This window comes from Acinonyx jubatus, chromosome D4, assembly GCF_027475565.1.
Source record: "Acinonyx jubatus isolate Ajub_Pintada_27869175 chromosome D4, VMU_Ajub_asm_v1.0, whole genome shotgun sequence".
In the NCBI taxonomy this organism is placed as follows: Eukaryota; Metazoa; Chordata; class Mammalia; order Carnivora; family Felidae; genus Acinonyx; species Acinonyx jubatus.
The window spans coordinates 80,095,196-80,108,023 of NC_069391.1; the positions used below are offsets into that span (position 1 = coordinate 80,095,196).

At 38.3% G+C, this 12,828-nt stretch overlaps 1 protein-coding gene across 8 annotated transcripts in view; it reads left to right on the forward strand.

Annotated features, from left to right (window-relative positions):
• Window positions 1–12,828, forward strand: part of TRPM3 (transient receptor potential cation channel subfamily M member 3) — a 485,893-nt gene that overhangs the window by 351,175 nt on the left and 121,890 nt on the right. For all 8 annotated transcript variants that reach the window (XM_027041047.2, XM_027041050.2, XM_027041052.2 and 5 more), the window contains one exon: window positions 10,874–10,946. In XM_027041047.2, coding sequence (XP_026896848.1) covers window positions 10,874–10,946 — 73 coding nt within the window. The remainder of the gene's footprint in view (window positions 1–10,873; window positions 10,947–12,828) is intronic.

Below are 12,828 nucleotides of genomic sequence, written 5' to 3' on the forward strand. Positions count from 1 at the left end.
ACAAAACAAAAGTCTCCTAAGCTCAGGTTCGCCAAATGATTCCATTTGCCCTTTCCAGGTATTTAAGTCAGCACTGCCCTGGGACCTATGCAGCATGCAAAGGGCTAAAAAGAAAAATCAGACAGTGAAAGTAGGAGAAAGTGAGGAGGTTGGCCTGTTTTTCAAGACCCCTTTTGCCAAAAACAAGAGCCTAAACTCGTCCTCGTTGTTGGTGGTGGTGGAAACAGAGCTGATCCTGCTCAATGCTCCCGTGTCTCCAGCAGTGAGAGCTGCCCTCCGACCATTCTGTGTGCCTGTTTTCCACTGCCATTTTGGTACAACCAGCTTAAAGAGAGCTGCCTCCCCCTTTCTAGCACTTTCACTAACCAGGTTGGAGGCCATTATGCAAATATAGTTCAAGGACAGCACAAGCTTTTTTGTTTTGTTTTGTTTTGTTTTTAAACTTTAACTATATTATTATGTACTAAAATATGCATTTCTAGCTATGAGACAATTTGTGACATGAGGCCCCAACTTTGGGGAATCTCTCCTAAGGACAGAATGCCAAATACAGAACAGGATTTAAATGCAAAGATATTCATCACATCGTTATTTATATCAGATGTTTAGACACAATATGAATGTCCAACAATGGAGGTATTGAGTGAGCTATTCACATCTCTTGGACGCAATATTCTGTAGATATTGAGCGTTATGCTTTTGAAGAGCTCCCAATAATACAGGAAAATGCTTATAATAGTTATAATGCTAATGGAAAAGAAAATGAGAACACAAAAATTGTACTTCACAAATATGCCCACCCCCCCACACACACACATATACACTATGCCTATGAAAATTTTTTTAAAAAGAAAGAAGAGAAAAAAAGAGAGAGTCTCAAAGGAAATATGCCAAGATATTATTAGTAGTTGTCTTTGGCTAGGATTTGGGACTTTGGAAATTATTTCTCATTTGACTGTTTCTAAACTTTTAATGATTTTTTTCATATCAGTCATGCACTGCTTTTATAATAAGAAAAAAATATTTCTTATGTTGGAACCAGAAGGCTTCTGACCTCTGATTTGCATTTCTTGAAGGGAGAAACAAACCCTAGTGTTATTAATTACACTGGGAAAAAGAGAAAGGAGAGTCAAAGATTAGAGTCAAAAAAGCAAAACCTCCTCCATTTTCTGGCACCCTGGTAATTGCCCAGTTTTGCATGAAGGTCCCTTGAGAAAGCATGAGGTTATGGTACTGTCGGTGTGCTTTAAACTACTGAAAGCAACCTGAACTGAATTGTGTCCCAAGACTAGAGAAGACTCCTTTAAAATAAATCAGCAGGGGTGCCTGGGTGGCTCAGTCAGTTAAGCATCCAACTTCAGCTCAGGTCATGATCATGAAGTTCAAGCCCTGCACTGGGCTCTGTGCTGTCGGCTCAGAGTCTGGAGCCTGCTTTGGACTCTGTGCCCCTCTCTTTCTCTCTCAAAAATAAATAAACATTAAAAATATGAAATGAAATGAAATAAAATGAATAAAATAAACCAGCAAATTGGATCAGTCGATCCACTGGCAAATCCAATGTATAATAAAATATCCTTTCAAAGTCAAATAATCGTGTATTTTATCCAATGTGACAACTCATACATCTGAGTCTTTTAAAAGTAAGACCCACTAGACTTATATTAATTTCATCTGATTTCTATCTCCAGAGCATCATTTCTTATTCACACACTTCAATATGAGGCTATGAGTCTTGCTCAAGAAGATTACATAGAAAGTCAATATATAGTTTATATGGAACTCCATAACAAATAATTACACTTATTTGATATTAATTTTCTCACAAAAAAAAATTGAATACCACTTTCTGCTGATCTTTGGTTTGCTCATTTCCAGGTATGTTTGAATTTCCTATGATTTCCTCCCTCCTCCATATAAATCAGCATGTCCATTTCTAAACCAGTACCTTTAGCAAAATGTTACTCTTAAGAATTTTGTCAACCAAAGAGACTTTATTTTCTCAGATGCTGGAAATAAAATAGGAGTATGTTTTAGGTGCATAGGATTCTATTCATCAAATTGCATTTTTCTCTTCCCACTGCCGGGTGACCTTGGGTTGTGCCAAAGTGAAAACTGAACCCAGTATCTGCATAAAGTCCTTTGATGACCAGCCACCATCCCTGTTTAGATCCTGATTAGGGGTCTTGTCATCGTTCTGCATCTTGATGAACATGGATTTTTGCATTTCCTATTAATCACTCAGTTGTTTCAAATTATTTCGAATATCAACAACTCATCAGGGAAATATGCTGCTTAGCTGGTGATTTTGTAAAGTCGTTGTGTTGTGTTGATCGAATGACTTCTGGGTCTAATCCTCCCATCTCTCCCTGCCCTTATTCTCGGGAAACACATCCACAGATCCTATAAAGAAATTGAATGAGTAAATAGGAAATTTCAGAGATGTTTCTTTAAGGAAGGTTTCAGATGTAGTGTGTTAATGGGCTCAAACCTATTGGTTAACATTATTATAGGCGGACTTTTCTAAATACTTACAAAATCGTAAGAATTTTCCTGATTATCCATTGGGTTGCTGTGGTGTTTCTCTAAAATTCTCTGACGTGTTACAAACTTCTTGTCAAACTCAGGTATCGTCTCTCACATATCTAACAAGCATGAAATGATTGTGGAATGGTCTTTTCTGTCTTTGATAGATGGAGCCAAAGTGCCCTTGCAACTTACAGATGTGTTTCAGTTTAATATCATGGTTATTTTCATTTTCAAAAGCTTGCCTCAATCTCCGTGTCGCTTTTCACAGACCCATTGCTTGCTTGGACATAAATATAAATCACAAATTAGGCTAATTAACAGACACTTGAAAAGGACTCCGTTTAATTTTTCCAGTATGTTTTTCTGTACCCTCAGCTTGTTCAACTACAGGACCTGCTGGGTTTTAGAAGTGGAAAGTCCGTGATTAATTCAGCCACATAAACTGTATTTTATTATTTAAGTGGTGAATATACTTGTTTGTTGCCCAGGAGATGAATCAAACTGTGTTCAAACATAAAATTACTTCTCCCAAATCATTTTTGTACCTCCGGGGTTTTGTCATTTTTCTATAATATATTCCCGCTTTGATTCTTTTTCTGTACTACAGTTTAATCTACATGGCTCCAAAATGTGAGGCACTTGGGTGAAGCATACTTCTGGGTTAGTCGATGCTACCTATATCTCAAAAATGTCACGTTCATACTAAGTCTCAAACAGTTTCTAAAACTCCGGCAGCCCAGTTTCTATCACCTAATGCTTGACTAAGTGCTTAGTAATAATACAGTGTCCAGGAGATTCTTGTTTAAAATTGATGGTTAACTCTTGAAACACGCTCCTGGTTTAGAGCCTAATGTTACTGCTCTGTGTGGAACCTGCTGCTTTTTCATTTTTGGTTTCTCCAAACCAGTTTCCTTATTTCCTTAACACAGCAATTTGGTAATAATTCATCCACTCATCGAACAATACTGAGCAAAGACTAGCTAGCTAGCGATCCCCACTGCCAATGGACTTCTGTTTCATACAAAGAGACGTGTACCCATAAGGGGGAGGAGGGGCTGAAGCAGTGTGCTGGGCAGCCACACAGAGTATGCGAGAGACACAAGAAGTGAGGACTCCGGTTATACAGGAAGGCTTCCTCAGTGCCACACGTCAAGTGAAAGGCTTGTGGTTGATTCTGCAAGCAGAGGGAACCCCAAAAAGGAACTGAGGGGTGCCTGACTGGCTTAGTCAGTTAAGCACCCTACTTCTGCTGAGGTCATGATCCCGCAGCTGGTGGGTTCAAGCCCCGTAGTGGAGTCTCCATTCTCAGTGCAGAGCCTGCTTCACATCCCCTGTCCCCATCTCTTTCTGCCTCTCTCTCTCAAAAATAAACATTTTCTTTTAAAGGAACTGAATAGGGGCACCTGGGTGGCTCAGTCAGTTAAGCATCTGACTTCAGCTCAGGTCGTGATCTCACTGCTTGTGGGTTTGAGCCCCACGTCAGGCTCTGTGCTGACAGCTCAGAGCCTGGAGCCTGCTTCAGATTCTATGTCCCGCTCTCTCTCTCTGCCCCTGTCCACTCACGCTCTTTCTCTCTCAAAAATAAATAAACATTTAAAAAAATTTTAAGGGAATTGAATAAACAAAGGCTACAAGTTCAGAAACAACTTCAGGGGCCCTTAAAGGAGCAAGTTGTGGGGTATCTGGGTGGCTCAGCTGATGAAGCATCTGACGTCGGCTCAGGTCATGATCTCACGGTTCCTGAGTTCAAGTCCCACATCGAGCTTAATGCTGTCGGTGCAAAGCCATCTTCAGATCCTCTGTCTCCCTCTCTCTCTGTCCCTCCCCTGCTCTTGCATGCATTCTCTCTCTCTGTCTCTCTGTCTCTTTCTCTCTCTCTCAAATATGTAAACATTTTTAAAAAATAAAGGAGGGACACCTGGGTGGCTCAGTTGGTTAAGCGTTTGACTTCAGCTCAGATCATAATCTCACAGTTTGTGAGTTCAAGCCCCACGGGCTCTGTGCGGACAGCTTGGAGCCTGGAGCCTGCTTGTATTCTGTGTCTCCCTCTCTCTCTCTACCCCTCCCCAGCTTGCACTCTGTCTCTCTCTCAAAAATGAATACAAACATTAAAAAATTTTTTAATATAAAAATAAAAAAAAAATAAAGGAGCAAGTTGCTCAGCATGACTGGGGCATGAGGTGTGGGGTTGTGGCTGTGGTGGGAGGGTGGGTAACAGCAAGGGTGTAGCAGTGACCATGTATCACCAAGAGATAAAACTAAAGAAGTAGCCAGGAGTGTGATATTGGCATTCCTTGAATGCCTTGCTAAGAGTTATTAGTAATGGAAGCCTCTAAAAAATTTTAGTAAGGAGGGTGATATAATCAGGAAGATTGCTTGGGTAGCTGCATGGGGAATAGAATGGAAGGACCAGAATCAGGAAGACCAGTAAAGAAACTTCTGAATAGTTATGAGGCTGCTGGCTGAACAATGGCTGTGACACTGAGGACAGAGAGGGAAGGAGGCAGTGAGAAGCACCCGGACATACCATATATGTACTCGCTTCTCTCTGTCTCTCCTGTCTAGAATGCACTAGAAATAGGCTCTGTGAAGGCAGGAATTGTCTGTCAGCTTTGTTCACTGCTCTACCCCAGCACCTCAAAGGTGCCTAGCACAGAGATGCTCAATGAATCTGTGCATGACTCCCCTGTATGCAGGGGGTCAGAGGGAACAGATATGACACCCCATTTCCTGACTTTGAATGGGGGTACAAATGACAGTAAGAACATAAGCAGAGGAGCTGGTTTGCAGACAAGTTCAAGGAGTGGAGAATATGGGAATCATGTCATTTTGAAAGACAGCTTCCCTTCAATCTGAGAATCAGAATTGCATCCAGGCTAAGGCAATTTGTCCACAAGTGAGCTGAAGATAGAAAATGTCAAACTGAATTTGGGGGAAGTTGTGGGGTTTTTAACAAAATGTGTGATTTTTTTTTCTTTCAAATCTTGAAGAACACTTTAATCTTCCTATATTTCATAGCGTTTTGACAAAATAACCAACCATGTCAAACAAATCCAAGAATTACTTTTAGGGTACATGTTGAAAATACCAATTTTATTACAGAGGAAAATCAGTCTTTATTTACTAAATCACCAATAAAATATCTAAGTAACTTCTACCTGATTTACATTTTTCTATTAAATGTACATTGATGAGATTTTATAGAAGGAGCATATATGTGTCTATCTCCCTCCTGCCCCTCAAATGACAAAAAACGCTAAAATAATAAATATATACAGTTTTGAAACAAATCCCTATCAGTACTTAGCACGGAAGGAGATGAAAAAGGTTACTATGCTGGAAGGCAAGAAATTTTGAGTAACTTCTAGAATGTTAAAAGCAGGTATAGAAAGTAGAGTTTGGAAATCATTTCAGGAGAAAAATATATACTGTGAAGTTGAAGATCATTTCAGTTACCATTAAGGACCAAAACAAATAAAGGCAGGAAGTAGGAGAGGCCCTGGGAGCAGAATCAGAACAATGAATTCAGGACCTTCTCTCAGAGTAAATGGCCCCACAAATTCCCTATCAACGAATTGTATTCTAAGACAGACTCAGCCATGCACATACAAGGTTATTCCCTGCAATGGTGTTTATAATCACCAAAGATCAAGAACCACCCCAAAGTTCATTAATAGAAAACTAAATCATAAATCATAATACATGCATATAAGGAAACATTAGGCAGCCAACAAATAATGAAGCTGAGTAGAATGGTCTTCAGGATAGGTAGTCACATGAAAAAAGTGATGCGTAATAATGCATAAAGCTCACGACCACCTGTGTAAAAGATGTGTCTAATTCTCTTTGTTTATGTGGAGAACATCTCCCAAACCAGGAATAGTGGTTGCCTTTGTTGAGAGGTGCTGCAAAATGGGGGACAGAAATGATACCTTTAATTTTCACCATATATTTCTTTATGCTATGGATTTTTTTTTGCCATGTACATATATTATCTAGGCAAATATGATACTTTTTCAAAGGAAAAGAAAGGTGGAAGGGAAATGATAAAGTCTAGAAAATAGAAAACATAAAGTAATATGGAAGAAATAAGATAAAAGAAACCAGTAATCATATTAGACATAACTGTATTCTTTTCTCCCTTGGATTCCTAATGATATTCTGATTCAGTTAAAAAAAAAAAAAATCTAGCCTTGCTGTTTACAAGGTACAGACCTTAAACAAAATGACCACACAAAAGTGACCAAAAAAACGAAAACAAAAACGCAGATGGAATAATCTATCAGACACATTCTAATCCCCCATGAGAGTATATATGGCAAATAAAATGTTAATATAAAACAAAATATGCGAAGCAACAACATTAAATAGGAAATAGAGATATTTTGTGTTGATAAAAACTGCAATATGCCAAGAACAGACTGTCATGAACCTTTTATATATTTTTTAAAACCTTCAAAACTTATAAAGCAAAGATTCTGTACTTTCAAGGAATAATTGTAAAGTATGTACTCAGAAGATTTTAACATGCCTCTCAGAAATAAGAAATAAGTCAAATAGAATATTTGAATAAAAATTAAATGTAATCTGTATCTATAGCAACCTATCTACCTAAAATTCTGTACCCAGAAGATAGAGAAGACACACTTTTTTTTTCAAGCAAAATAGCATGTTTGCAAAATATTACAGATACACACACATACACTCTTTTAACATTAACAACAATTTTAAGGCAAAATGGCATATATTTAAAAATGAATGAAAATGACATAATGCATAGAAAAGTATGTGAGATGCATAATCTTAAACACATTTATTAAAAAAAAAAAAAGAAAGAATAAAAACAAAGTGACCGTGATGTCAACTCAAAATTCTAGGCAAAGAATGGCCAAGGAAGCAAAACTGAAGAAATGAATGGATAATGATAAAAGCAGAAAATAATCACTTCAAATTGTAAATAATAATATTGATCAATAAATTGATCAAGATAATAATTGGTCAAATAATAATTGATCAAGAAAATCTGATTCTTTGAAATGACCATGATTTTGATAAGTTAAAAATAAAGAAGACTAAAAAAATCCATATAATTCTAGATATAAAGGAGATTTTTTAAATAATAAGAAATTTTTTTAATCTTTTTTTTTGAGAAAGAGCCTGAGAGAACAAGAGATAGTGTAAGTGGGGGAGGGGCAGCGGGCAAGGGCGAGAGAGACTCTAACGCAGGCTCCACGCCCAGCGCTGAGACCAACTCTTGATCTCACAACCACGAGACCATGACCTGAGCCAAAATCAGGAATCAGATGCTTAACCAACTGAGCCACCCAGGCGTCCCATATAATAAGAAAATTCTGCATGCAACTGTATACCCATGAACTTGAGAGTCTTGATGAAATGTTTAATTACATAAGAAAATATATGAAACAGAGTCAGGGAAAGGCAGAAAATCTAAATTGATCAATAATTGTTGGAAAATGTATAAAGGTGATCTGTGATCTATGCCTAAAAACACTTCAGTGCTAGATAGTTTATAAACATCTTACTAAACCTCCCAGAAGCAGGAGAATTCCTTTGTTATGGAAACCGTTCTGGGGCATAAGTAAATAAAAAAAAAAAAAAAAAGTTTTCCAAGTTATACTGAACAGTTAGTACAACTCTAATACCAAAATGAGGCAGGATGGGTTACATGTACCAACCTCATTTCCAAACACAGTTGTAAAGATCCTAAATAAAATCTTAGTGTTGTTAAAGAATCATACATCAATACCAACGAATTTTATATTAACTTATCATACTCCAAAAGTGCTATCTTGATTCATATTCCCACAAAGAATATTTAGGAATACTTGATTCTCTTCATCTCTGTCAACACTTGGGGTTGGTCAAATGGCTCTGACTTTTTTGTTGGATGTTTTTTCCCCCTGGGGTTAGATATATACATTGTGTAATTAATATTTTAAATTTTGCTTTAATTTCAAATAAAAAGAGTTTTAGAGTATTTCAGGTCAGCTAAAGGCAAAATTATGAAACAAACTTCATCTTTGGATCCTCCAGCCTCTCCTTAGTGCTTCCTTTTCCTCTTGAATGAGGGCATGGACAGGTGGACAGCCACTCCTCCCACATCAGTTTTCTAGAAAACTTGCAAAGCCCTGGCATACGATTGACAAACAACAGCACATGTATCTGTGTCTCCGGTGCCCCTTTCCCAAATTCTTTAGAAACCCTACACTATGTACCTTCCTTTCCCTCTCCTCAAATCCGTTCCTAGGAAGTCCTGTTAATGTTCTATTTTGGAGTAAATTTATCTATCTGCTGCCCCAGAAAAAAATTACATCTGAAGTGTGATCTCTAATTAGGCAATAAAATGTAGGCATCTGCAGAGCAAGTAGGTCCCATGTTTAAGGAATTCTGTTTGGTGCCTAATTTTGAAATTTTTCTAAAACAATGAACTCCAATATGATCCTGGTTGTCTCAACTTGTTACCAGCTAAGTACACAATAATACCTTTCAGACCACAGCCGGACTGGCGGAAAGAGTTAAAGGGCTGGTGAGATTCCACTTCTGCCCCCTGAATCCTAATCCTGTGGATCTCAAGTTTTCTTTCCAATTCAGGCACCTGTTCCTGAGTTCCTCTTGCACCGAGGGCTGCTCAGCTCTTTTTTTATTTTTTTTAAATATGAAATTTATTGTCAAATTGGTTTCCATACAACACCCAGTGCTCATCCCAACAGGTGCCCTCCTCAATGCCCATCACCCACTTTCCCCTCCCTCCCACCCCCCATCAACCCTCAGATTGTTCTCAGTTTTTAAGAGTCTCTTATGTTTTGGCTCCCTCCCTCTCTAACCTCTTTTTTTTCCCTTCCCCTCCCCCCTGGTCTTCTGTTAAGTTTCTCAGCATCCACATAAGAGTGAAAACATATGGTATCTTTCTCTGTATGACTTATTTCACTTAGCATAACACTCTCCAGTTCCATCCACGTTGCTACAAAAGGCCATATTTCATTCTTTCTCATTGCAGGGCTGCGAGTTCTAATCACAACTATCCTTCTAACTCATTTTGTGACCTGAAGCAAGTTACTCTGTCTCTGGGTACTGGACTAGATTTCTAAGGCAACTGATAGTTTAACAGTGGATGAGTCTCTGTGTCTGTTCTCTCCCTCATAGTGGCAAAACTTAGAATTATATATTAGCGGGGTGTGTGGATGGCTCAGTTGTTTTTGAGCATCTGACTCTTGGCTTTGGCTCAGGTCATGATCTCACGGTTTGTGAGTTCAAGCCCCACATCCGGCTCTGCACTGACAGCATGGATTCTCTCTCTCTCCCTCTCTCTCTGACACTCCCCTGCTCATTCTCTCCCTCCATCTCTCTCTCTCTCAAAATAAACAAACATTTTTTAAAAAAATTAATTATATATTAGCAAATCCTACAAAGTTTACTTCCCATGCAGTTGGAAACAAGCAAGCACTATTATTTTCCCATTTTACAGATAGAGAAACTTGAAGCCTAAAGTAGCTGAAAAAATAGTAATTCAGTATACATATACAAATAACCTTTTGGCTTCCTTACCTAGCCTCCCTCTGACTTGGAAAAAAGATCACTGTTACTGTTCAGCATTATTGTGGAACTGTGTATTAATCCAACAGGTTTTAATCCTTCATTGCTCTCTCTTTACTCTCCTTCCTGTTTTCCATCCCTGGAGAATACTTTTGTCCCCTGGATTACTGCAAGGAAAGATGTTATTGTACTGTGTGCTTTCTCCTTCTCACAACCTGGAAATAATTGCTAAGTTATTCTCAAGGTGGTTCAAGGTTATCAAGAGGGCTGAAGAATCTAGAGCCATCACAGTGTTGAAACCATTCAAAACTAGTGCTGAGGAGTAAGTGTACTGATGGCTACATTGCATACATGCATATACACACACATGTGCGCGCACACACACACACACACACACACACACACATAGTAGGACCATTTACCAAAGGGCGTACCAAACTAGCTACTTTTAAACACTTAATTTCTCAACTCATAGTTTACACATTTTTGTAAATCCAGCCAGTTTTAATTTTAAAACTGAAATGATAGAAAAGGACATTTCCTTTGTCTCTGGTTTCTCTTCATTGTAAACATCATTATGTAAGGTGGTCTCCGTTAGGAGGCTACTGAGACATCTTCCTCTTAATGAACTGCAGAACCCTTGAGTTGAATTCTTGCTATGTCTGCTTTCCCCGTGGTTAAAAATCTACCTTGTAGATATTAAGATAGTCTATGTTCAGATATGGTCTCACTGATTGAATTTCTGTTGGGCAAAAACATGCATTGCTAATGGTCACCTTGTCTCAAATTGCAGATTACGGTGTTTCGGATGGGATCAGAAGGACACCAGGACATTGATTTAGCTATCCTGACAGCTTTGCTCAAAGGTAAGAGTTTCTGTGTCCAGAGAGTACAAAAATAATTTAAATGGATTAACACAGCAACTTTGTCTCCTAATAGTGGATATAAACCCAAATGATACCATGACACATCCAATTATTGACAACATAAAGACTTCTCCTGGAAGACATTGTTCCTGCTATGAAATTCTTCTATGATAGAGCTGTCAAAGTGTGACTCAATTTCTTAAGTTTAAAGAAACTACCATTCAATCGTGTCCACTGAATCATAAAAATACATAAAGTAAAAGGCCAATATAGTATGTAAGACATTACATGACTGAGATTATTTAATAATTATTACCCCATCTACTTGCAAAAACCGTGTAATATGGCAGAGATGCTAGACGGATACAGAGATGTCATAATGCATTAAAATGGAAAGTCAAAATCATTGAGGGAGACGAAGAAATAAAAAAAAAATAAAATAAACTTGTAATGGGATGTTAAATTTAACTGTAAGTTTCCTTGAAGTCAAGGCAAAAATAGAAAAACCCTGGATTCTACGATTTTCCCTTTAGAAGGTGGACGCTTGTCCTCTTCTCTCGCCCCATGTTACCAAGCGGCCTCACTATGTGTGCTCATATTTGGAGCCATATCCAAGAGAAGAGTGGTTTCCTCCAGGCTCCACAGATCAAAGTCTGCCCTTAATGTCCCTTAGTTAGGAATATTACACTTGGCCAATAATGTTCAGCATTAAAATAAGAGGAAGTTGTTCAGCCCTGAAATGAAAACTAGAACCATAAGATGAAACAAAACCACAAACCTCATTGAATGTGGTTCCGAATTTGAGATGTCTCCCTCGTTCTCCCCAAACCCCATACTTTGCCTGCTGCCCCATTTATCACAAGGTTGGTGACTGCCTGTTTGTGAGCCTTCCTGGATCATAAGCCTGTGAGGACAGATAATGTGTCTTATCCATTAGTGCTTCCTCAGCACCTCACATAATCCCTCACACATGGCAGCATTCAGTCAATTCTTGTTGAATAAATTAGGGAATGGATTACTGAATGAATGATTACTCAGTGATTACTCACTTAGCGATTGCTCAATGAATGATTACTCAGTGATTACAATTAACATTCCACAATTGAAATTCAGAATAGGAACCCACTGTATTCTAATTTCCAGTCTACCTACCCTTTTCCACTATTAATATTCTCTTGAATACCCATAATGTGGCAGCCGTTATGCCTAGTGCTAAGTTTTTTATAAATGCTGTAAACATTAATTATCGCAACAACTGTATTATGTAGCAGCTATATTTAATCCACATTCTACAGACAGGTAAGTGGAGCTACAAGATGTAAGAAACTTTCTCAGGGTTACCATGCTAATTAATAAGGCTGAACTTAGACCCAAGTCTGTCTAACTCTTCACTGCACCACCTATGACTCCATTGACACTAGAAGCCATGGATCCCCTCCATGTATTCCCCAAAGGTGTATTTGCACATTCATTCAAAATCCCAATCGCATTTCAGAAGTTCACCATCCTGTCAAGTGGGTCATGAGTCCCAGGTTGAGAACCTTTGCTCTAAAGTACTTTATTCCAATGAACTAATAAATGCATGTTCAGGAGAAGAAGAATTCAGGGACCATGCATGGGCTGAATCACAGAGCATACTCTGGCCTCCATTCTCCATTTGTCAGAGATAAAATTAAAAGTTTGAGGTAAGAAATTCTCTGATATTTGCTATTCTTACAGAAAAATAATTAAAAGTAATAAAGCCAGTAACTAACATGTACTGAAGACTTGTTAAGTGCCAAACACCATGTTAAACACATTCTATGCATAAATCCATTTAATCTTTACAAGTTTGATGGCCAGACTATTACCAGGCCCACCTTGAGATAAGGAAATCAAGACA